The following is a 22585-nucleotide window of genomic DNA, read 5'->3' as shown; positions in this document are numbered from 1 at the left end:
GATATAAATATTATACTAGATAACCGGATATACTACTATATATAGTAAAGACAAAGTTTATATATAAATAAATTAATTATTATTAAAAATAAAAAATTAGATATTTGGCTAATTAAAGTTCTGCTGTTATAGGCGGTAATAAAAGCAGTTAGAGACGGGTCGGCAGAATATTGCTATACACAATATACACCACAAGATAATTAGCCTTAATAATAAAAGTATAATATAAATAATATAGATTAAAATTATAATAACTATTATATTATTTAATATTATTCTGGTTAAGTTTTATAGAGTTAAAAATCTAAATTATTATTTTTTATTTAATAAAATATTTACCAACTACTTAATAAATAGTTGGTAAGTAGTTAAAACTACTTATTTTTTACTACTTTTATAAAACTTAGATATTTTCTAAAAATATAAGATTTTTAGTAAGATTACTTAACTATATTAATATAATTATATAATTTATTATAAAAAATTGAAATATTAGAGTAAGTCTTAATTAAGCCTATTTTAATAATTAGAATATTTTTTTAAATAGTCTAGTTAATGATAAACTTTTATTTATATTTTATAAATAGTTAGTAAGTACTTAGCAAGTATTTATAAAATAATTAGTAAGTATTTATAAAATAATTAATTATTTTATTAAATTTATTCTTAGTTTTATAGTTTAAAAAATCTAGTATTTGATTATAAAAACTATAATAAATAGAGTCTTTATATCTTATTTTAATAGTTTTTATAATTATACAGCAAAAATAAATATAGCAAAAAATAATAAAATATTATAATTATTATATATAATCCCGATATAATAAATTAACTTCTAAAAAATAGTACCTAAATCTTAAATAATTAATAAATATTTATAAAATATTTAATAAATAGTTAGTAAATATTTATTACTATACTATTTAATATTTATATTAAGAATAACTCTATAAAATCCAGAGTTATAAATAGAATAAAAAAATAGACTTTCTATTAATCTTTTTTAAAAATTAAAAAGCTTTTTTAAAAAGTAGATAATATTTTTTAGCAGTATTTATAGTTATAAAAATATAAAAAAATAATAACTATATATAAGTATTTAATAAATAGTTTTAAGTACTTTTAAACTACTTATTTTTATTCTGGTCTTTTAAGAATATTATAAAAAGTATTTTGTTTATTTAACTTAATTTTAGCCGCTTATAGAATATATTAATTTTAAATAATTTTAAATAAGTAAGAAGCTGAAGTTGCTTTTTAAGAATAAAAAAGATTATAGTTCTATTTATATTATAATATTAGTTTTAAATATATAACTAAATTTTTTAAGTATTAGTTATTAAGTATTTATTAAGTAGCTGTTAAGTAGTTACTAAATATTTATCTATATAAAAAAATTAATATTTAATAAAAAAATTAGACTATTAATATTCTACCTACTTAGATATACTAATATCTATTATTTCTAAATAATAAGAATAATCTTATTTTTATTATAAAAGCTGGGATATAGTTTAGTAAGTATAAATATATTATATTAATAGTAAAAGTCTTCAAGCTGCGGATTTTAAAGAAACTGGGTTATTAAAATAGCTGTTAAGTACTTTCCAACTACTTTATAAGTATTTTGCAAGTGCTTATCTGTACGCGTTTCTTTTTCCAGTATCAGTTTCCAAAATAGTTATATTTTTACGGATGTCTTAGAAAAGATTCTAAAAGTTTTTATTAATAAAGATATAATAATAGAATAAAAAAGATTAACTAATAAACTTATATTAAAAAATATTAAAATATCTTTAAAACTATTTTTTAATCTAATATTAAAGAAAAAATAAAAAAAACTGTTTGTTTTAAACCGTTTGTCTGGTATTTATTATACTGGATTTATTAAATAATTAGTAAGTATTTAGAAAATACTTACTAATTATTTAAAAACTTATATTATTAATTAATACTCTGATTTCAGTCTCTGAAAGTCTATATAAAAAAACTATATATATATATATCTATATAGTTTAGTTTTTAGATACTTAAAAAGATTATTAATATACTTAATATACTAAATAGTTAAAGAAAATATCTTTATCTAAATTAAAAAGATTAAAAATAATATATTTCAAATAACTGGTTAATTGCTAAGTACTTGCTAAATAGTTAATAAGTATTTATTTAATTATCTAGACTGAGTTGTTTTTCTCCGAGAAACTAAGTTTAATTATATTAGAAAAGTCTATTATTTACAAGTACTTAGAAAGTACTTAAAAAGTACTTTAAATATTATATATAATAGAATAGTAGAAATATATAAAAAAGATAATTTTTAATAATAAGAAATAGTAATTTATAGAATCGCGTGGAATAAAAAACTGTTTAGTAATGGTCTTAGTATTATATGCACGGCAAACGTTCCACACCACCCTAAAAAAAAGCTGCCGTGACCTGTGTTCACATGCGGGGTCGGATAGAAGCATCACGTACTGATCATGTAATCTCATGACCGCCTTTCGACACGCCATCAGCTGTACCCCGAGGCAATAAGAGATACTCTTCTATATGAGGAGTTTGGATGTCAATTGGAAACAAATGAGACGCAAAAAGAATAATTGCTCACACTCGGACTCGAACCGAGGATCTCAGCATTACTAGTGCTGCGCTTTACCATCTAAGCCATGCGAGCTGATTGGATGCTAGGCAATTCATTTTTCAGAATATGTAGATTTTCATAGAGAAAGACCAAAATTGTGCAATTGTGTAGACCTTATGTTTTGTGCGGAGCCCTCTCCATGAACCAAATCTTTACCTACTGCAAACGGCATTACCCATATTTGCTACGAGAGTGAAGGAACGCCAATATACCTATAGTAATAAGAATCCAGATACCCACAGCAAGAAATGTTTCTACTATAAACTTACTGTTTACACGATTGGACAACCAACAAGGCATCAATATATATACATTGTCCGGTCTTGTTTCACTAAACTTTAACAATACCTTCGATTAGTAAATAAAATAGCAGGTCCGCCAAAGCCTGTACAGGTTCATTGTGAGAACAGAGATATTATTCATGCTTTTACTGCCATCTACCCAGACATGTAATTATTTATGTTTATGCGAGTGCCCGTGGTGGGCATGACCTCCGTGCATAAACTCGCTGATCTTCCTTTTCTTCTTCCCATCCTCGGTCTTTTCCTCGACATCGTCATTTTCATCGTCTTCATCTTCTCCCTCATCCTCATCCTTCTCATCAACAGCAGGCCATTCTTCCCACCCATCCTCCCAGATCCCCGCCATCACCTTCTGCTTCCCCCCCCTCTCCATCTTCCGGTCCCTCATCACCTTCTCCCACTTCTTCATCTCCTTAGTGCTCAACAGGCACTCATTCAGCAGACCCGTTACCCCGTCTACATCCACCCCTTCCCCAATGAACACGATCTCCTGCCGCCGATCGCCCCACTCGCCCTGGAAATCCTCCTCGATGGATTTGCGCACGTCCCCGTCCTCGGGCCACGCCTCGTCCGGGACCTCGGCGAACCACGGTCCCCCGCAGTTCAACGTCAACATGGCGCCGGCCTGGCTCCATTCGCCGAACTGGTAGGGTCGAGTGGCGAGCCAGAAGAAGCCCTTGGAACGCAGGAGGGGTTGGAGGAGGGGGTGCGCGCGTTTGTTGGCTAGAATCTCTTGGGGAGTGGGCTGGGTCGGGTCTTCCTCTTCCTCCTCCTCTTCCTCCGAATCGGAGTGCATTTCCGTGTCGGATTCAGCGGTAGCGTCTTCTTCCTGGTCCTCTTCCTCCTCCTCTTCTTCTTCATCATCAGCACCAGCATCATCAGCCGCATTCTGTAGGATAATGAACTTGTCATGAAGCAGGTTGTATAATCTGCGAGGATGGAAAGGCCGTCGCGCAGTGTAGACGAAGTTGTTGATTCCATACCTGTTTTTCCCACGAGGGAGGACAAAAGATTGATCAGCAAATCATCCGAGGATATTCTCTCTGAATTGAGATCCGGAACGGAACAAACCGCAGAACGGTGAGGTAGGTCACCAGGGGATCGTAAAACTCACTCCAAAGTCTCCGGCGTAGGCGCCCACCTCTCCTCCCCATTCCCCATCTTCAGTTTGCTCATCTCGTGCAAGCTGCGCAACCACCCGGCCCCGGACGCCGCCTTGAGGAAATCAAACCGGCCCGTGCCCAGGATCTCCTTGACGTCGACGCGGGAATAGCTCGTCTGCAGGACCTTCGCCGACGGGTTCAGCGTCGTCACGAGCTGCATGATCCGGTCGCGGTCGTGCGGCCGCGACGCCAGCATATCCATCTTGTTGATGAGGATCACGTCCGCGAATTCGATCTGGTCGACCATCAGGTCGGAGATGGTGCGTTCGTCCTCGGGGATGATCGTGTCCGCACCGTAGCGGTCGGACAGGAAGTCGGTGGTGTCAAGGTTCGAGAGGAGGTTGAAGGCATCGATGACTGTTACTGTCGTGTCGAGGGTGGAGAGTTGGTGGAGACCACCGAGGGTGTTTCTGTGGGCAAGTTTTAGTGGATGATTGCGGGGGGGGGGGGGGGGGGGGGGGGGAGGAAGACTTGGGTGGCAGTACATCTGATCCAAAATCTTCTTGCCTTCTTCGTCTAATACACCTCCCTCAGCTTCGGCTTGAACCATCGCGGTGCTGAACTCCTCTGTGAATGTCTCGGCAACTTGCATGGGCTCGCTAATGCCTGTGCTTTCGATAACGACGTACTCGACCTCTTTCTGGGTGGTCAGGCGCGCGAGCTCGGAGAGAAGATCACCCCGGAGTGTGCAACAGATGCAGCCATTTTGGAGCTGGATCAGGGACTCTTTGGTGTGGGAGACGGTGTGGTGTTTGATAAGGGTGGCGTCGATGTTGAGGCTGCATGGATCTCTCGTTAGCAGAGCCCTGGATGAGCGTGCCAAGGGAGACTTACCTGCTCATGTCATTGACAATTACAGCAATGCGAAGGCCATGGTCAGGCGACTGGAGAATATGCTCGAGGAGAGTGGTCTTTCCACTGCCCTGTTCGTGAATCAGTACCTAGAGCTCGACGAAATTCTCATGCTGAATGCTGAATGACGAACCAGGAACCCAGAGAGGAGAGTCACAGGAAGTGGCTTCCTGCTCTCCTTATCCAGTGTGATGTTGATATCCTTGGTATCTGGCTTAGATGAGGCATCCGCCTTGATCTCACCCGCCTTGTAGGAGAGAGTCTCCCGTCCCGAGTCAATGACCATCTTCGTTCGGCTGCGCCAAGGCTCGTTATAGAGAAAGAATTGGCACGTCTCACCAGATTTCCATCAAATATCTCTACTGTACACTTCTATACTTATAGATGCAAGCTACCAAGGTGCTCTCATGATTGCAATTTATCATCATTGTTCTGATTGGTGACGGCCGCTCCCAAGGTCCTTGCTTGCAAGGTCCCGTTGCGTATACCTACAAGGTACTCGACACGCCAGAAATGAAATCAGTTATGCTTGATAGGTCACACTAACAATGAAACTATCGCTTGGTCGAGGTTGAGTTGATTTCATCCACACAATCCACTCCAATGCCCCCCGTAATGCCAGAGCAGATAATCTCCGCCGGGCTGCCCGCCGGACTCGTCAGCGAGACATCCTGCAGGGTGACATTCGTGCAGACAGCGGCAGGCGAGCACGTTAGATCGGCAACCACTAGACCTTCCTTTCCTGAGGAGGTACCCCAGATGTTCTGAAAAAGGATGTTCGTGATGTTGACAGAAGACGGGTACTGGGCGCACTCTGTGGCATTGATGTCGAAGTAGCACTGGTCCAGCACTACTGGGTTGTCGGTGTTCTGAATCTGGATGTTCTTGTAGGTAATGTTGTTGATGCGACCGTATCCCACATCTGGTCCAGCCCAGGCCTTGAGTCGAGCGCCGTTCTATGTTTGTTAGCCTCGATCAACAAGACAATTGTCTAGTTGCACCTACCTGGCCATTCAGCAGCGTCACGTTCTCAATCCAGGCGTTTTCAATGATGTCCAGTTCTCCTGGGTATTGTCCAATACTGCCCATACTCACACCGTGCGTGTTGTTGCACCACAGGTTTTGGACAAAGATGTTGGTGGTGTTGGGTTTGGGCGAGAAGCAATCATCGCCGATATCGACGCGGGTGTTGGTGACCGTCAGGCCATCGACGTTGTACGAATCAAATCCGTCGGTGTTTTTCGGGAGAGCCTATGCTGTTAGCCAGCTTTCGGGGCCTGACGCGCTTTGACATACCGAAGCGTTGGTCGAAAAAGCATGGATATACACATCATCAAAGGAGATGTCCTTGGTGTTGACGAAAAAGTTGGTCCAGCATGGCGAATTCAACTGTGTGATACCCTCCACAGATACACGTGTCGCGTTGTCGGTCAGGAACAGAATCGGCCGGTAGAAGGTGTTGGAGGAGTCCTGCCTTGTCAGCCCTGAACATTGAGCTTATGCGAGAGGTGAAAAAAACCTACCAAGATCTCGAGTCCAGCAAACGCATTGTACCAAGCCTGTCCGTTGCCGTTCAACGTGCCACTGCCGAAGATCTTGATATCGTTTCCACCCCAGCGCCAAAATGTGATTGACTTTTGGAAGTCATAGTAGTAGTTGTTTGCTTGCCAGTAGGTGATGTTGTTCGTGAACTACAACCATCTGGGTCAGTTATCTTGCCTCCCCAGGGTTGCCTCCGAGCATTGGATAACATACCTTCAGTTCACCCTCCAGCTGCACCTCAATATTGTCCAAGAATGTCAGATCCAACTTCTTTCCAATCACATACTTCTTGCCCTTCTCGAGCAGCAGCCGTCCGCCGTGGTTGGCCTGCTTGATTCCCCAAAGGAAATCACTCGAGATATCGTCGTAGTCGTTCTTGGATGGACGGATTGTCACAGTCTTGCGGTTCGGGTACTTGGAAGAATGCGCTCCCACACTTCTCAAGCCAGCTGCATCAGAGACTGGTATGATCTTGGCTCCATTGGGGGTTCCGCCCACGGCAGCGGCGTTCACGGCAACAGGCACGGCGCCCAGGAGAAGCGCAGCAATTGAAACGAGCTTCATGATTGACTTATCACTTGCAATTGAGCTTGTACTACTCAACCTTTTCTCGAGCGACCGTCCCAGTCTGGTTATTTATGCCTGTCCTTGACATCAGGATCTATATTGACCGCCTGCATCACCCCCTAGATTCCCCTCCGCTGGGGAAAGAAGTCTGGGGAAATCTTTCCGGGGCATAGCTTGATTTCTCCACCTGTAGGAATTGCCCTGAAGAGCTACCTTGACTGATGTCATGGCTAGGCATCTTGGCTCTTTTTTTGACAGCTCCGTACCAAGATTTGGGAATGCACTGGTCCTGGGGTAGTTTCCCCGGATCGTTGCTCGGACTTGGAGGATCTTCCACCAATGGATGGAACGGTTATTGACTGAGCCTGCAGGTCGGGATATGACTTTGTATCAATCTAATAGAAACGGTCCAGGTTAATATGCAGACTTGGCTCGTTGAACCAGACTCATCAGCACGGGTTGATGATGCGGTGAGAGGCTGGTCGATTACGAGAAGGATATTAAGCCAAGGTGGACATTCAACAGAAGTATATTGACTCAGTGCCAACAAGTCCAACTCTTCCCCGCAAAAGCAATGTGGTGACGACTTATAGAAGGAGAAGTTACATCCGGGGTTAGTCCCCGATATCGCTCTCTTTCAAGTTTCCGCTAGAACAACGCGATGGATTTCCGAGCACAAAAAACCATGCACTCGATCAGTGACTAATTGTGAATTGAAGATGGTGGGTACCAGAAATCGGATAACGGACACGCAAGACTCGACTGCCTTTACGAACCCATCAAAGCAAAGGACTTCCCCTGAAAGATCGTCGCGACCCTCAAATTTCCCCAACGCCTCAACCTCGGCAACCCCCGCAGATTTGGCGTCCCCAACCTCCCCCACTTTCATCGGAAACATGAACCCGTACGATTTTTCTTACTTCTGTTACTAGTATTCAGATGGCCAACACGGCCTGATTTTGAATCCATTCCACTCGCGAAGCTTTCCCAAAAGAGCTTGTTCAGCTCAAGAAGAGGAAGAAAAATCACAGCCTCTTCCCTGCCAACATCAACGCTGTGAGGCAACTCACGTTGCCCAACCACCACAGCAGCGACGGCACAAAGTTCAGTGGTTCCGATTCAATCGCCACGGCCGCGGTTGCATATGCCACCCGCATCACCGAGAACCACAACCCAATCCAGTTGATTATCTCGGTCGGGACACCTGCGTGAAGGGCGAGAAGGACTGTTCAGCCCACCCCCTCGGGAAGAAGGGGGTTCCAAAAATTAGCATTTCTTGCTTCCTGGAGGATGGTTGATAGAGACAAACGGCGTACCCCCGGCGATAAATAGCGGAAACCCCTCGATGACATTCTCGTAGGCAGCTTCCCGCCGTTTGAGTCGGTTCAGTTGGCCTCGGGTGATCTTGCCGGCTTGCACGGCTGCTTCGCCGTATTTGAGCAGATTCTCGCGTGGAGCATTATTGTGGTCTTGCCCGAGTCGTCGTATGGCTGCTCGGGGGTTGAGTATTCCGTGGGCGAGGAACCAGTTGCCGATGATATAACCTGCTGCGTGGTTGGGGGTGGGTGAGGAGGGAGTCGCGCGGAGGCCGAGCGTGGTCAGGAGGGATCTGCGAGGTCGTGAGTACAGTACAGAGATAACAGCATTTGCAACAAGTCTTGAGATACGGCTCACGCAGTGGCTGGATGGTCGGACATCTTGTGTCTTGCCGCTATGCCGATTGTATTATTGGGGAAGAATCAAAGAATCAAGGGGTTCTAGTTGCTGAACTGATGGTATATATGGGGATGACATCCCGCGAGGTGCTGAGGCTGAGCCTATGATCTACATGGGCTGTACAACTGCATGACATCTTGGCTGAAGGCTTTGCACCAGAGAATTGGGGTGTGTGAACTGTACTTGTATGCAACCAACAGGTGGCGTGAAGTGATGCGGTTCTATTGGCCTCGATCTTGGCCTCCAAGTTTCTTCTGAATTGCTGGAGACCGGCTTCGGCTCTGACATATACCCAACATCAACGAAACAAAGACAGGAACCAGGCATCAAAGGTTAGTTAGGTCCTTGTATTGCTGACTACAGCTTGTGACTTGCTAACTAACTACAGTGTTTCTATGCTGAGGTCCCATGACGTCATTACTGGCTCAGATGCTTGCTGACTGCATTCAGGCAACAAAGGTTGAAAAGATCATTGCGAAGGACTTTTGACGCTTTGTTGCCACTTCTCTTCTACAAACAAAATGACGACCTCTTGGTATGAGTCGATAAAAGCGCCAGGCAGTACACAGTACAGTAGTACTCACAGTCATCATCGATCACCGCTTGGCTTATCCCGGGCAAGCGCGCTTATCAGATCCACCTTTGATATCTCCTGTCAAACGTCGGACAAGATGCCATCTTAGCTTGTGGAACTAGCATGCCCATGTATGTACATAGCATATTTGTAAGTAGGTTAAGAAGGTTTGTCTTTTGAGTACTTTTACTTCGAGAGAATGCACTTTACCCAGAGCCGCCACCCAACCCTTTACCAACAAGGCCATGAAGAGCAGCCCGCATCATCCGTAAGCTTGCGATATTCCGGTTTCCGGGGTCGACCGAGCGCCACCTCGGCACATCTAGCCATAACGTTTTTATGTATGGCTACCATGGGCCAGATCCCCACGTTCACAGACAATCTGTAGAAAGAACTTGAAAGGGTCCCAGCGAGAACCGCGTCCCCATGGGACCCCCCAGTCGGGTCAATGTAGAATCCGACCAGCGTCTAAAGTCCGAGACAAGGCTGCGATTATTAATAATGAAGCGGAGCATCGCGGATCCTCAGCCGCACTCACCACCAGCCAGCCTGCATTGCGGCCAGACCGATAAAATATTAACTGAACTCCAGCGGTTGTGCTGTGCTGTGTTGTGTTGTGTTGCGTTGCGCTGCCACGGCGATGCGATGCGATGCGATGTAATGTGCACTAGTCTAATAATCTTATACACCGTGTTCCTTCTTTTTCTTGATGTTGTTGGCATTTAGATTATCTCTTCAGCAAAAAAGATCCTTGCTAAATTACCTTGTGAACATAGCTTTGCTAACAGAGATCCCGGACCCCCTCCCCCCTTTGTACAGTCAAGATGTTCACATTACCATTGCTGGTGGCGACCCTGTTCCTGCAGGTCAAATTCTCCGTGATCCCCGGTTTAAAGCCCGCACTCTTCGGGGCTCTGGTTCTGAGTGCGCTGCATGCCATCTTTGTCCCCCTCAAGAGCCACGGAGACTTTGTGACATACACCAATGCCTTCATGAGCGTGTCGTTCATCATCCGCGCCGTGGAGCTGCTGATCCTGCGGGATCTCGATGAACTCGAACATCTGGAAAAGGTCTCGCATGTGTCCTCGTCCATCCTGTACTCCTGGGAGCCCCTGCCGCGAGCCCTGGGCTTCCGCCGGTTCCTGCGCGTCTGCGATCTGATCGCCAACCCGCGCGCCATCGGCTGGAATCACGGCTCCACCAAGTATCTCCCGCCGCTGCGGCCCGTGGAAGGCGAGGCGGGCGGCGATCACTGTGTGCCGGAGCACAGGAACATGGTCGTCGTGGCGGTGGGAGACCGCAGCAGTTTTCTCCGCGCCCATCTCTGGACCGTCCTCCTCGCGTACCTGGCCATGGACACCTACCAGGCCGCGTTCGCGCGCAATTACCCGCGGCTGTGCGACAGCGTCGACGGCTTCCTGAACGGCGTACTGGGCTGGCATGTCTCCCCCGCGACCAGCGAGGTGGTCGTGCGGAGGTACCTGCTGTCCCCCGGCTGTTGGATCGCCGCTTATGCCTTCGTCGATGGGATTCATTCCGCCGTCGGGGTCTTTTCCGTGGGCTTGGTCAGGGTCTTCACCTCCAAGCATGCGGGAGAGCCTTGGATGTATCCACCGGTTTTTGGATCCGTCCGGCATTTGCTCGCGTTCAATTTGCGTGGTATGATCACACTTCTTCTTCACCCTGAGATTGATATTTTGGCTGACTAGAGATCTATTTGTTGTCTTCGATCAAGATATCTGGGGCAAGATGTGGCATGACCTCTGTCGCAATCCCTTCTTGGCGCTTTCCCGCGCGGCCATCATGCCTGTGAAACCGATCCCAATGGGCCTGCAGCGCTTCCTGGTGATCTCGTTGACGTTCTTTGTGTCCGGTGTCGTGCATGTGGCCGGAACGTACGCAGTTTCTCAGGACGTCTTCGCAGTCAGTATGATGATGACCTTCTTCTGCATCTTGCCGCTCTGCATCGCCGCGCAACATCTCCTCTCTGATCGCTTTCTTCCGCTGTTTCTCCCTCAAAATGTGTTCTCCCGGTTGGCGATCTGGCTGGTTAATATGGCCTTTGTCATGGGATGGGCCCACATCACCAGCCCATGGTTTCTCGATCATAGCAAGCTGCCCGAGGCTATCGGATCGGTGCCGCTTCCGGTCAGTGTGTGGAAGCTGGCAGCTGATGTTTAGGATCCTACTATCTCATCAAGTCACACAGGATATGATTTTTGCAGGTGACTTACACGCGCAACGGACGCTCCTCGATATTTGAGAACTGATATTAGAATCAATAAAGATATTGTATCACCACTATGGACTTTTGTATCTAGCCTCCGTGCCTATGATTTTCATTGTTGTTACCAAAATCGTTCAATATGGCATTTCCACATAGAACCCGTATACTTCACCTACTGCAGGACACGCTCTGAAGCAGTCTTGTTAGACGGAAAAGCTTGTCCTGAAAGATTGTAGGGGAGATACTTTCGTACAAAGGGTCCATATGATATCAATCGTACCAAAAAGAAATACTGGGTCCACTGGATCCCTTCCAACACTTGTCTCCTCTATTCGCCATCGGTGGCCAGTTCACAGTTCGCCGTGTTGATACATTTCCCACCCATCGCACTCGACCTCGAGTTCAAAATTGACGTCATTGACAATAGTATCCAAAGTTGCGCAACCGACTCTATACTGCTCTCGAAACCAATCATCATCCTCCAGATCGTTGAAGGCGTACGCGCCAGGGATACCGAGCAAGCCGCTCGCAGGAGGGAATTTGGGCCTCAGAGAAACAAGTTCTAGACGTGAAAAGTCATTTTTGCAATACTCAGCCAATCCAGCCATCATGTCATAGACTGGATAATCGCAAGCGAGAACTGTGACAGTCTCGATATTGGGTGGCAAATTGCCGAAATCATGTAGTATGCCTTGCTCCACCTCCAAGTGCTTGAGGTTCTCGAATGCCCGGAAACTTCCGTACTGGGGGCAACGATGCCATTTCTCAATGGCTATGGGGTTGGCCACATCCAGGTCGACGCGCAGCGACTTGAGATTTTGACGTTGAGGCTCCAGACAGGGAAGTAGCGCCGGGGCTGGGAACTGACAGCTCACCCTCCTTCGGGCATCCCAAGGCACCGTTGTTTCGTATGCGAGGACCTCGAGATTTTCACACGCCCGCATGATATTTGTCAGTCGTGTTGCATCCAGTGAAGCTCTTATGAGGTGTAACTCGGAAAATTTGAAAGAACCGGGTGGAAGCTCAAAGAATGGACACCCAGAGCCGTTGCCCTCGCAAAACGCCAAGGAGAATTCCTTCAGGCTAGGCAAGCACATTAAGTCGACCACTTCCGGCATAGTCGGATGTCGCATTTTTAACTTATCTTTTATGTGAAGAGACTTCAACCTAGACAGATATGCAGGTCTACCATCAGGCCCTGGGAGATAAAGTGGCCTCAAGCCTCTCAGACCTTCGCGGCCGCTCACAAGATCTAAGTTCTCAAGATTCGGAGCGAGAGCAGCAATGACCACAATCAGCGGATTCATTCTTGCACCGTTTATGGCAGTCACATAGTCGAGCCGGCAGGGAATCCGCTTCTGGTGGATGACGCTGTTCAGCACTGCGATGGTTTCGTTCCTAACCGCTGCTGACCATTCCCCAACCGAGTCTGAAGGGTCGTGATTCGCATTGATGCAGAGACGAAATACTTGTCCACCCAGGTCAGGTCGCAACGCAAGGGTTCTAGCGAAAGCGAGAAGGGGACAGATGCGGCTCGCTCGCTTCACATATATCCCGTTGTTATGATCGAAGACATACTTGTAGAACACGTTATAAAGGAAAGGTTGTGTGATCATCCACAGTCGTTTCGACGTTAAACAGAGATTCAGTAACGTTCTCACATCACGGGGACCACGGAGGCAAGAAATGATATCCAACAGAGTCTCAGTGGGCAGCGTTTCGAGTTGAGCCATGGTCATGGTCATAAGTTACTCGATGACAAGACCTTAGTCAATGAGATTTGACCGCGCTGAAGGATATAGTCAGAATTTACCAGGTCCATCGCATAGATGCAAGCACCTCGAGCAGACGCGTGCCTCTTGTGAGTGAATTTGTTAATCCCAGTTACGGACACCGGCTTTTCGTCATATGAGAGTCCTCTGAAGATACTCACCTCTCAGTACAAGATAGACACTCCCGATTTCATTTTTTGATGAGGAGATATGCGCCTAGGCGGCTTTAAAAGTGGAGGGATAAAATATGTGATTCAGCTATTGAGAGTTACCTAGAAGGATGTTCATGGATAGATGCAATGCGGCGCGACTCATGCAAGTTGAGCCTTCTTATCGCCGTTGCTCATCTCGGGGGCGCCGCCGCCTCACAACTCCTTCCAGATTGGGAGGAGAATAAATAACACATCGTGACGTCACCTGCAAACCGACCAAACAGCCCGCGGTCCGCTCGTCTTCTTCCAATCAGCAACATCTTTTCCTGACCTCAACAAACACAATCAACGCCAACCTTTGAAAGGCAAACAATTGTCAGGCTTGGGTCAGTCTAACAGGGGACCAGTCCTGTTTGAAACCCCACCTACTAATGCAACTTATGCTTGACAATTTCCCCAAAGACGTAAGATGTTTTACAATGCTCTGATCCGCACCCATCACATCACCTCGCGCAAGAAGGTCTCCGCCCTCAAACGGGCAGCCGACATGCACAATTGCTTCGTGCTGCTGCGCTCCGGAGGTTGTCCGGGGATTATGTATGTGGAAGCGAGAGACAAAGACGCCGTCGAGTCGTGGGTGAATGTCGTGCGGAATTTGAGGTATAAGGATTTTCAGCTGGTAACTCGACCGGGGCTGTTGGAGGTTGAGTATGAACAAAATAGCGCTAGAGAGCGGACCGACCCCCCCAAGCAGAGGCCTGGCGTCTCTGAAGTTGACTCAGTCAAGGAATTTGGGGGCCTGATGGAGCAGCGGGGGGTTTGGAAGTGGTGGAGAAAGGGTATGGGCTATCTGAGTTGATGGTTGCATGGCGATCTTTCGAGCGTTGGAAATTCGGTGTTGGGAAAGTTCGTTTGCCATCACATTACATCACTTATCTCAATCTGATCAGCTGGTGCGCAATAATCAAAGAAGCAATCAGAGTCCTCACTGCGACTCGCCTCTGTCGATGGGCAAGACCGCGCGGAGTCAACGCTACTGAGGTTTAACTGTCGCACCCGGGCTTCTTTGAGGGGCCACTTTTTTCAAACGCCACTGCAATACACACCAACACGAGTGATAACTACAGATCACAACAGTCTGGTCTTGTTTTGACAAAATTCGTTCATTCGTCCATTGTCTCCCCCCTTTCCAAATCGTCAATATCTCCACTCAATAATCTCAAGAGGGAGAGGTCAAATCTTTCGCAATTGTTCGTACTTGCTCCCATATCACTCCGACTCATCCGGCCACATGACAGGGTTATCCCCCGGCAAGCTGTCAAGAGGTCCACTCTGTCCCAGTTCATCCTTCGGCTCCTCAACATCCAAAGGCTGCGACAGGGGCGTCAAGGCCCTCTTTTGGGTTCTTGTTACCGAGCAATCAGGATCGTCTAATCCCTTGGGCCCCGTACAGGTGTCCATAGCTTGTTGCAGGGCAGCTTGGTCGGTCCAGCCGTGAATGAAATCACCGTGCAATCCATACCCAGTTGTGTCACCCATGGAGTACACCAGGCTCTGGCGACTCCCTATTGGACCCGTGTTGAAGAAGAATTCCATGAAGATTGAGTATATCGCCACTGGGTGAGATTCAGGACAGACACCTTTATTATAATCCCCGACCGCGGGATATGCCATCTGGAAGTGTACAGTACATTAGCCGGAACTATGAACAATGTTATGTCGTTTCCACATACATGGCTTTTGTGATCCGCACTATCGAGGTTCTTACCATCCCAGCAGGAAGGCATAAAGACCTGCGACCGCACGATCTGGCAAGGTTGTCGTGGGAAGTGCTTTGTTTCGTTGGAGCTACCGTCATACTCTATGCACATGTGCGATATGGCTTTCTGAGCTAAATCAGAGTCATTGTATGATCTGTCCTTCTCCATTAGTCACGAGGTCTCAATCAAGGCCGTGCTGTTGTTCGAACCGTAGATCAGGATCCCCAGCTACCATCCTCAGCCCTTCTGGTGGTGCCAATGGATACTCCGACGTATCGCAGCTCGTTAGATTAACTCCATACTCACACGCTCGGTCGAGGTAATATATAGCCTGATTGGCTGGGTCAGTTCGCCGCGGCCTAAAGGAACTACTGAAGGGGCATCATACACTCGACTGATACTCCACGAGCTGGAAAGAGCCATTCTGTAATTGATTGTACAACTGTGGGATCCAGTAATTGCTCTTATCAATCGCTACGCCGCAAGTCGTCTCTTGGGCGTTGCGGGCGGTGTTGACGCCCATTGTCCTCTGGAATGCTGTACCTCCGGCAATCACGTGGACATGTTCCGATATTCCACCTGGGGAAACTATCGGATCGGAGAGTTGTGTGGTCAATGGGACACAGCTGAAAGTGAATTCATCGGTCGTGTGCTCTGTGCTGGTCGCGAGACAGGAAAATGCCAGGATTGATACGAGGGGGGTGAGGACATGGACATGGGGCAATCTGGCCTTCATGTTGATATCGACATCAAGTCAAGAGGCCTAAGCTCGGCGCTGGGAACAAATGACCTTGTGGTGTGAGGAAAAAGTTTCCTTGCTGTGTCTCAACATGTGTAACTGCATGTGGTTGGGGTTGTCGCGGACATAATATTGTTTCGTGTGCGGAAAAGGCATCCCCATGCCGGCTTGCTTCGGGTTGATCCCATCACGACTAGGCTTGTGAGCGCTAATGATTATGTCCTGAATGAAGGAATGTGTCAGAGCAAGGAACAGAGTTAGGCCTCGAGTATACCATTCATGTAACCTCAGTTACCCATACCATGCCGCTCATACCTCGAGGAATTTCAGCGACGTGCGATGCTAGATAACGCATGCTTGCGGTCTTGGGATACATTCCTAGCCCCTTATTTTGTCTGTCATTTTGATTTTGACATAGCTTTGCACCGGCACAAGGAGGTGTGGACCTTGATCTTTCATTACTGGAGACGATATATGCTTTGCAGCCAAAAGTCAATAATGATTGATCATCCACGAATTAAACTGTTATCGAGTTTGAGCGAATGCGGGTAAACACGTCCCTCTATCCAATGCATTCCCGAGCCCGTGGCTTTGTTCGTCCAGTTTTCACTCCCTCCTGATTGCGGTGGATGCACACTCGCAACCATCCATCCCACCATCCCACCAAATACAGACTGTAATCATTTATGCGGAATCAAGGCATCAGCGTTTCTTGAAGGATCCGGGCGACTGGCTGGATGATGATTTAGGGGCCAAGTAAATAGGTATTAGGCAGGTATGCCCTGATTTTCGTCCTGCATACACTTTGAAGGTATGATCATGCCATGACCATTCTGCACCGCGCCACTGGTCCCCGTCAGATCAGGCACATGGATCGGATCCAGTCGGTTATGGTCGGCGTAGGTAGACTCCTCTATGACCCAGAGATAAGGTAGGCAATAAGAGGACTGGCTAAAATGGGTGCCTGGCGCCTAGCAAAGTTGGCCCAATGAGCTAGCAAAGTAGTGGGTTGAAAACCCCACTGTGCTTGTTCCCCGATCACTTTACACATGTCGTGGTTGACCTATCAAGCCATTGTGGAGAGTGGGAAACCGGGATGAGAAGAGAAGCTATCCGTGGTGGGGATGAATTGTGGAGAAGGGCACTACCAACTTTCGTTCACCATTGTTATTCAGACTTGCAGGTCAACCCAGGAATATATGTACAATGTGTCATTCTGCAGCAGCTGCGCACCGGCGAGATGCCCGGGCCGATCAACGAACCTGCTCAAGTCGGGACTGAATAGTCTTTTCATCGAAAGGCCCGTCTTCGCCGACATAATTGCGAAGTGCTTCCGAGAACATCAAGCGCCGGGGCGCCTTGCGTCCCGTCATCAGCTCAATTTGCGAGATTGCTTGTTCGACTACATTATCAAGCCCATCTACCAAGACCCACGGCCGGCCCGTCTCGCTTCTGATGCTACGCATTTGACGTAGCAGTGGCGTGTCCAATGGTTTGTAAGCGAACTAGGTTCAATAGATTAGCGACGCCCAACTACTTCAGATTCCTCCAAGAAACCTACCTCAAGAACCACGCCTCCGGTCGGGCTACCCAACCACTGCATCGGCATTTCGAAATTGGCGGGCGGTTCGTCTCGGTCAGGGTCTGCTGGTACGCAGGATGCAATCATACATGGAGGGCAAGCACCGGCCGGCCATTCATCTTTGAGTGATTCCAGCACGTATACTACTTCTGATGCGTCCACCTGAGACGCTGCCCAAGAATTGAAATGTCGAGCCACACTCTCAGCCCGTGCCAATGTCCGATTGTATATAAAGATTTTTCGGCATCCCAGGCGAAGCATGGCATAGACCGCCGCGCGAGCCATGCCACCCGCTCCAATCACCAGCCCCGTTGTTTTCAAGGGACTGATTGCATTGCGTGGGGAGAGATTGCGGTTGATACAAGTCATAATACCTACCCAATCAGTATTCTCTCCGTACCACCCCACCACAGGCCCGGCCTGGTTACGTCGACTCGCTTGCTCTTGCAGGGAATACATGGCGCCATCGGCGCTGGCCCGTAATGGCATGATCGTGTTGATGGCGCCAATTGCCTCGACATGGCGGCTCTTCGCCACGAGCTTGTGAGATAACTGTACTCGCCAGGGCTGAACCACACTCGCCCCTCCGAAATGCGGATCGCGGCCCAGCCGATCCAGAATCGCAAGGGAGGGAGAATCGGGTATCGTATAAGTGTGGTTCATACCACATTGTCTAAATGCAGCATTGTGCATTGCGGGAGAAAGACTATAGGCTACATTGCCACCCAGAATGCAAAATTTGAGGGGGTCAAGAACATAGCTCTGGAATAGTGCTTGGACAGCATCCCGTGAAGTGATCTGAGGGTCGCGTCCATTATCTGAGGAGCGCTCGATTGCGGGATGCGTGACGGGGGTAAGAATGGAGTTGAACACTTGGGAGGTCCGTCCTAAACTGCCCACGTTGTAGGCAATGACCGGTGGATGTTCTCCAGGTAAAGCCTGAACCTTGTTTGTGAACTTCACAACGGCCGCATTCTCCTCCCGCGCCGTAATGACGCGAAGAAAACGGACCAGCTGACAGCCTAGCTTTTCGGCTTCAAGGTAGAGGTCAAAACATGCTTGGCTTTCCCAGCTTTCGGGAGCCGACGGCTGAAATATGCGTTGGCCTATGATCTTGGTCCTTCCCCTAGTGCGAATCGCTTCGCTAATTTGAGACCGGTCCTGGTTAAGGTCGAGCGCCAAGTACTCGACCCCCAACCGCAGGCCATGCTCCACGATGGCAAAATACGCATTGCTGACTTGTGACGCAGAGTTGCCTTGAGCAATGCCTGTCGAAGTGGTATCGATGGATATTATGATTGGAGTGCGAGCGCTCCTTCGAAGCAAAGAAACATGCTTGCTCATGGTTGCTGCCATATCCACACCCCAGCGGTCAACGCAAAGCTCAATGGCATCCCCGCCCGATTCCAACTCAGGTATCTTCACCGTGCCCTCTAGAAGGTCGGAAGAGCGGACAAATATGGCATGCGTATAGGACCGTAGTTCTGGCGGCGTCTCAAGAAGAACAAAAGGCGAGTCATAGCTGGTGTGGCCCACATCGGTGCCTGTTACGAACCGGACAAAACGCGTGAAGTCTTCCTTGGCTTCTTTCAATTTGAAAGAATAATCGACGCAGCGCCGATCGGGGGTCCCTTCGTCCGTTTGGGCAGCTAAGCTGGAGCGGTCTTCGATATTGTAGAATTCGAAGTTGGAGCACGTTCGATGCAGAGGATCACCCTCACCGATGAGTTTGACTGCTTGATCCTCCAAGCCTAAAAGACTCTGTATGCGATCCATATCACGGATTATGTACACGATTGGATTGGTGGCCGAGTACTGCCGGAGATGCTCTTGCACGGGACGAGTCAAACTTCCCAGCCCACACTCAATCACGCACCGAGAGCGGTGATTGTCTAGCATGGACTTGAGGACTTCGATATCGCGCTTCTGAAACTCTTGGCTCCCATAGCACTTGAGATAATCATGTCTCGAGTAGCCCGTGCGTTCCTTGAAGTAGTGATCCTCAGTAATGAATCGTCGTTTTAATGCAGTAGCAGCGACAAACCCCAGAGACCTTTTGCCGCAACCTCGGATGCCCACCAACACCAAGGAGGCATCCGGGTCAAACTTTCGACGCTTGTCGACTGGTGATTGCTTATGCATTGCGTCTGGTGAGAGGTTGATTGTAGGATGAGCAGCGCGAGCTTGAACAGGTGCACCGGGGAAAGCTCCTCCCAGAGGTCCCAGAGCAAAGGGACGATTCGTTGTGCGGTAATCGAGCAGCTGTACGGTCAGTGTATAGCTGAGCTAGGCAAGTGCCACATGTGAGAGGTCTATCGGCTGTTGCAAGTCAATTCCATACAAGCCATGATGTAGGTGGTTGCGGGCGGGCGAGCGGAGAACAATCGATAGTTGAGCAGCAGCGGCGGCGGCGACGGCGGAGAAGCTATCCTGGGGAAGATAGCGGGGTGGGAAGAATAGGACGAGGGCGGTCAGCGGGGGCCGCGGGCATGCTGCTGCGAAGGACAGCCAATTCAAGACTTGATTCGGATAGGCTGTGATTGGTTTACTTTGGAAGATATGATGGGGTGTGTAAAGACAGGGCGATCGGTGGAAGGTTTATAGCAGAACCGAACTCCCAGAGCCGGAGCATTTCCCAGCCACGAGGAGAAGAGAAGGAGGAGGAGGAGGAGGAGGAGGGCTTTTGCGAAGATCTTCGCCTCCTCTCTTGTCATCCCTGGCTCACTCACACTCACAATAATTAATTCCCTTGGTGCCATTTGTCAGAAGTCACCGCCTGCCACCTTAGCCATTAACCGTACTCCGGATAAGATCTTTGCCGATCTGGTTGGTGCTCCTCTCTCCTTTCATCATGGTATCTCACCACCCACGGTTTGTTGCAAAGCTTGCTTCCCCTCCTCTTCTCCCCACTCTAGTCGCAGGCAGAAACTACTGCATGGGGAATCGTGTCCTCAACTTCGCGTTCGGAAGGAGCTTATGGCTTTGATATCATACTTTGAGCCTGTTCAAACCCGGCAACTTCACATATTGACAGAAGGCAAGTGATGATTGCTTGAGGATACATTTGTTTTTAAAGGTAATGTAGACATTAGGATGGAAGTTCTGCAGACCACATCAAATCGGGATGCCGAACCAGTCTGGCCCAAAAATTATAGCAGCCTGTCCTTGGGGAGTAACTAAGATTGACAAGATTATTCATGGGCAATAAATAATAGACACACTGGCACAGACAGCGCACAGCCGGAGCATTTAACTGGAAACGGGTTGGTGTGAACACTTGGAGCCGCAGGACTACGTACGTACTCCATCTAATTATCGATCCTCCTGGGAAACCTTCACTACTACGCAAGCAGAGCCTTAATTGATTTCAGTGCATACATTTACATCAATATCGCCTCTGTGGGGTGAGGGGCAGAGCGCCGGTCCTCGGCAATTTTGACTATTGTCATTGGGTTGGTTTAACTATCGCCGATAATCAACTTTTGTAAACGAAACTTTGGTGGTATTCCAAGCGAGAGGACTACGCCGTGGTAGGTAGTAGTACGGAATACTCCTCTGCCTAATCTGCTCCATGCAGTACTTAACTTACAGTTTAGCAGGAGGGCAGTGCTGGATGGTATCATGGATGTATGCTGTTGCTATTTTCTGTACCGACCCCGACCCCGGCCAGACCACGACCACTTCTGCTCTCGCAGCTTCTCAAAATTTCCCACAGTGGAATCGTGGAGAAGCCGTGGGGATCCGGCGTGGGGTGGGGGGCCTTGCCGCCTGAGGTTAGCTTCCTGACGGAATCGCTCCAGTAAGCTCACACTTCACAGTAGCTCTCCAGTCTACTCCGTACTCCTACTCCGTCCTGCGCTCTGCGTGCTGCCTGACTTTCTTCCTCTCGTCTTCCGCGTCTTCGTCCATTCCCGAACTTTTGTTCCGATATTTTCCCCCGCCACTCCACTTTTCCAGTTCGCTGTTCATCACTCACTAACAGTGTCTTGACTCTTGACTCTTTGACCGCTGCTAGAACAAGTGACCAAACTAATTGTCCGCTAGTCTACCCTTGACCCTGACGGGCATATTTCCCCCCTAATAGAAAAAAATCTCTAAACTTGGCTGCCTCAGGATGGGGCGGGCCCAATTCATTGCCCATCTTGGACCGACCCAAACACTTTCGACAGTACGACAACCCAAAAGCAGCAGACAGAGAGACCCTGTCTGTGGCTGTGGTTCAACTGATACCTACCAAGGCTTCCTGACCATTCTTGCGTAATTTCCCGCCTTCTACCTCTATCTGGACTTCTGGGGCCCTGGGTTTCCCGACTGCGTTTATAACAAGCGGCCATGCACGGTTCGAGAGTCTAATCCAATCGAGGACCACCTTCACTACCACTGCTGCTGCTACTACTACTAAATACTTACCACTACTAACACCACCTTTTCGGCCTTCATTGTCCCTACTCCCGGCTTCTTCGTCTCTTTAACTCGGCTCACAGAAGGTCGGCGCTCTTCCCCTGCGCCAACAATAAAGCCACCACTCCATTCTCTTTTGCTACCCCTACATGGCTATGCCATTGCTTTCTACCATATAACCCTCCTCAATGGACGAGGGTTCTGATTCTAAAGCCCCTCGCCGGAAGAGGGTATCTCGCGCCTGTGATCGATGTCGAAGTAAAAAGGTTAGTCATTCTTCTGTGCATATGTTAACTTATTACTTTCCTTTTATCAATTCATTGATCCCACAATCCCCCGACCTTTCCTGATCTGTCTCCATCGGTGTATTGTCGCCCGAGCCGCCGCGCGTGGGTTGCTGCGATTTGTTACATCACCCACATCATGAATTTACCCTGCCGGGGAGCTTATGTTTGCCCCCTTCCATCTACCACTCGTATCCTTCGCTTCACTCCCCTTGTCAACCACTCCCCTTGTCAACCACTCCCCTTGTCAACCACTCCCCTTGTCAACCACTCCCCTTGTCAACCACTCCCCTTGTCAACCACTCCCC

The 22585-nt window shown here is 47.7% G+C and overlaps 8 protein-coding genes and 1 non-coding gene across 9 annotated transcripts in view; 3 read left to right on the top strand and 6 right to left on the bottom strand.

The window, feature by feature from the left end:
- Window positions 1-2604: 2604 nt before the first annotated feature.
- Window positions 2605-2677, bottom strand: BO72DRAFT_t206. Its single transcript has one exon. It is a non-coding gene; the product is annotated as a tRNA-Thr (tRNA).
- Window positions 2678-3097: 420 nt separating this feature from the next.
- pgxB (putative extracellular exo-polygalacturonase) lies at window positions 3098-7067 on the bottom strand (the record flags this gene model as incomplete). The annotated part of the gene is made up of 9 exons (XM_040943228.1): window positions 3098-3929; window positions 4061-4519; window positions 4595-4888; window positions 4944-5032; window positions 5552-5917; window positions 5967-6212; window positions 6258-6431; window positions 6485-6652; window positions 6717-7067. The coding sequence occupies 9 exons, from the start codon at window positions 7065-7067 to the stop codon at window positions 3098-3100; spliced, it is 2979 nt and encodes a 992-aa protein (XP_040798953.1).
- Window positions 7068-8037: 970 nt separating this feature from the next.
- BO72DRAFT_450224 (uncharacterized protein) lies at window positions 8038-9060 on the bottom strand. Its single transcript, XM_040945203.1, has 4 exons — window positions 8970-9060; window positions 8745-8911; window positions 8387-8679; window positions 8038-8295 (listed from the first exon to the last, which is right to left on the bottom strand). Exons 2-4 carry the CDS (start codon window positions 8765-8767, stop codon window positions 8096-8098), a joined length of 516 nt encoding a protein of 171 aa, XP_040798952.1. The 5' UTR covers window positions 8768-8911; window positions 8970-9060; the 3' UTR covers window positions 8038-8095.
- Window positions 9061-9934: 874 nt separating this feature from the next.
- BO72DRAFT_450222 (wax synthase family protein) lies at window positions 9935-11667 on the top strand. The gene is made up of 2 exons (XM_040945202.1): window positions 9935-11019; window positions 11096-11667. The coding sequence occupies exons 1-2, from the start codon at window positions 10185-10187 to the stop codon at window positions 11539-11541; spliced, it is 1281 nt and encodes a 426-aa protein (XP_040798951.1). The 5' UTR covers window positions 9935-10184; the 3' UTR covers window positions 11542-11667.
- Window positions 11668-11937: 270 nt separating this feature from the next.
- On the bottom strand, window positions 11938-13320 carry BO72DRAFT_383478 (F-box protein; the record flags this gene model as incomplete). Its single annotated transcript, XM_040941514.1, has 2 exons — window positions 11938-12772; window positions 13175-13320. The coding sequence occupies 2 exons, from the start codon at window positions 13318-13320 to the stop codon at window positions 11938-11940; spliced, it is 981 nt and encodes a 326-aa protein (XP_040798950.1).
- A 341-nt stretch (window positions 13321-13661) lies between these two features.
- BO72DRAFT_188224 (uncharacterized protein) lies at window positions 13662-14607 on the top strand. Its single transcript, XM_040939512.1, has 3 exons — window positions 13662-13897; window positions 13974-14417; window positions 14482-14607. Exon 2 carries the CDS (start codon window positions 13981-13983, stop codon window positions 14368-14370), a length of 390 nt encoding a protein of 129 aa, XP_040798949.1. The 5' UTR covers window positions 13662-13897; window positions 13974-13980; the 3' UTR covers window positions 14371-14417; window positions 14482-14607.
- BO72DRAFT_188145 (DUF1996 domain-containing protein) lies at window positions 14576-16178 on the bottom strand. Its single transcript, XM_040939511.1, has 4 exons — window positions 15660-16178; window positions 15481-15602; window positions 15245-15425; window positions 14576-15185 (listed from the first exon to the last, which is right to left on the bottom strand). Exons 1-4 carry the CDS (start codon window positions 16005-16007, stop codon window positions 14781-14783), a joined length of 1056 nt encoding a protein of 351 aa, XP_040798948.1. The 5' UTR covers window positions 16008-16178; the 3' UTR covers window positions 14576-14780.
- Window positions 16179-17263: 1085 nt separating this feature from the next.
- On the bottom strand, window positions 17264-19734 carry BO72DRAFT_470449 (repressor protein; the record flags this gene model as incomplete). Its single annotated transcript, XM_040947031.1, has 2 exons — window positions 17264-17515; window positions 17572-19734. The coding sequence occupies 2 exons, from the start codon at window positions 19732-19734 to the stop codon at window positions 17264-17266; spliced, it is 2415 nt and encodes an 804-aa protein (XP_040798947.1).
- Window positions 19735-21927: 2193 nt separating this feature from the next.
- BO72DRAFT_188350 (putative C6 transcription factor) overlaps window positions 21928-22585 on the top strand; it is a 3620-nt gene continuing 2962 nt past the window's right edge. The window contains exon 1 of the mRNA XM_040939513.1: window positions 21928-22259. Coding sequence (XP_040798946.1) covers window positions 22182-22259 — 78 coding nt within the window. The 5' untranslated portion in view covers window positions 21928-22181. The remainder of the gene's footprint in view (window positions 22260-22585) is intronic.

The sequence above is a fragment of the Aspergillus fijiensis genome, assembly GCF_003184825.1.
Source record: "Aspergillus fijiensis CBS 313.89 unplaced genomic scaffold BO72scaffold_43, whole genome shotgun sequence".
NCBI classification, from domain to species: Eukaryota; Fungi; Ascomycota; class Eurotiomycetes; order Eurotiales; family Aspergillaceae; genus Aspergillus; species Aspergillus fijiensis.
The sequence above is the reverse complement of the archived record's forward strand: the minus strand, read 5'-3'. Positions and strand labels throughout refer to the sequence as shown.

What these genes read in the sequence shown, in the direction of transcription:
- BO72DRAFT_450224 (XM_040945203.1), bottom strand. Translation starts at nt 8,767, where the DNA reads ATGTCCGACCATCCAGCCACTGC. An exon ending in TCCGACCATCCAGCCACTGC is followed by an intron (nt 8,680 to 8,744) that starts GTGAGCCGTATC and finishes ACGACCTCGCAG; the next exon opens with ATCCCTCCTGACCACGCTCG. An exon ending in TCCGCTATTTATCGCCGGGG is followed by an intron (nt 8,296 to 8,386) that starts GTACGCCGTTTG and finishes TGGGCTGAACAG; the next exon opens with TCCTTCTCGCCCTTCACGCA.
- BO72DRAFT_450222 (XM_040945202.1), top strand. Translation starts at nt 10,185, where the DNA reads ATGTTCACATTACCATTGCTGGTGGCGACCCTGTTCCTGCAGGTCAAA. An exon ending in GCTCGCGTTCAATTTGCGTG is followed by an intron (nt 11,020 to 11,095) that starts GTATGATCACAC and finishes TCTTCGATCAAG; the next exon opens with ATATCTGGGGCAAGATGTGG.
- BO72DRAFT_188145 (XM_040939511.1), bottom strand. Translation starts at nt 16,007, where the DNA reads ATGAAGGCCAGATTGCCCCATGTCCATGTCCTCACCCCCCTCGTATCA. An exon ending in TCGTGGAGTATCAGTCGAGT is followed by an intron (nt 15,603 to 15,659) that starts GTATGATGCCCC and finishes CCAGCCAATCAG; the next exon opens with GCTATATATTACCTCGACCG. An exon ending in GCTGGGGATCCTGATCTACG is followed by an intron (nt 15,426 to 15,480) that starts GTTCGAACAACA and finishes GGAGAAGGACAG; the next exon opens with ATCATACAATGACTCTGATT.
- BO72DRAFT_188224 (XM_040939512.1), top strand. Translation starts at nt 13,981, where the DNA reads ATGTTTTACAATGCTCTGATCCGCACCCATCACATCACCTCGCGCAAG.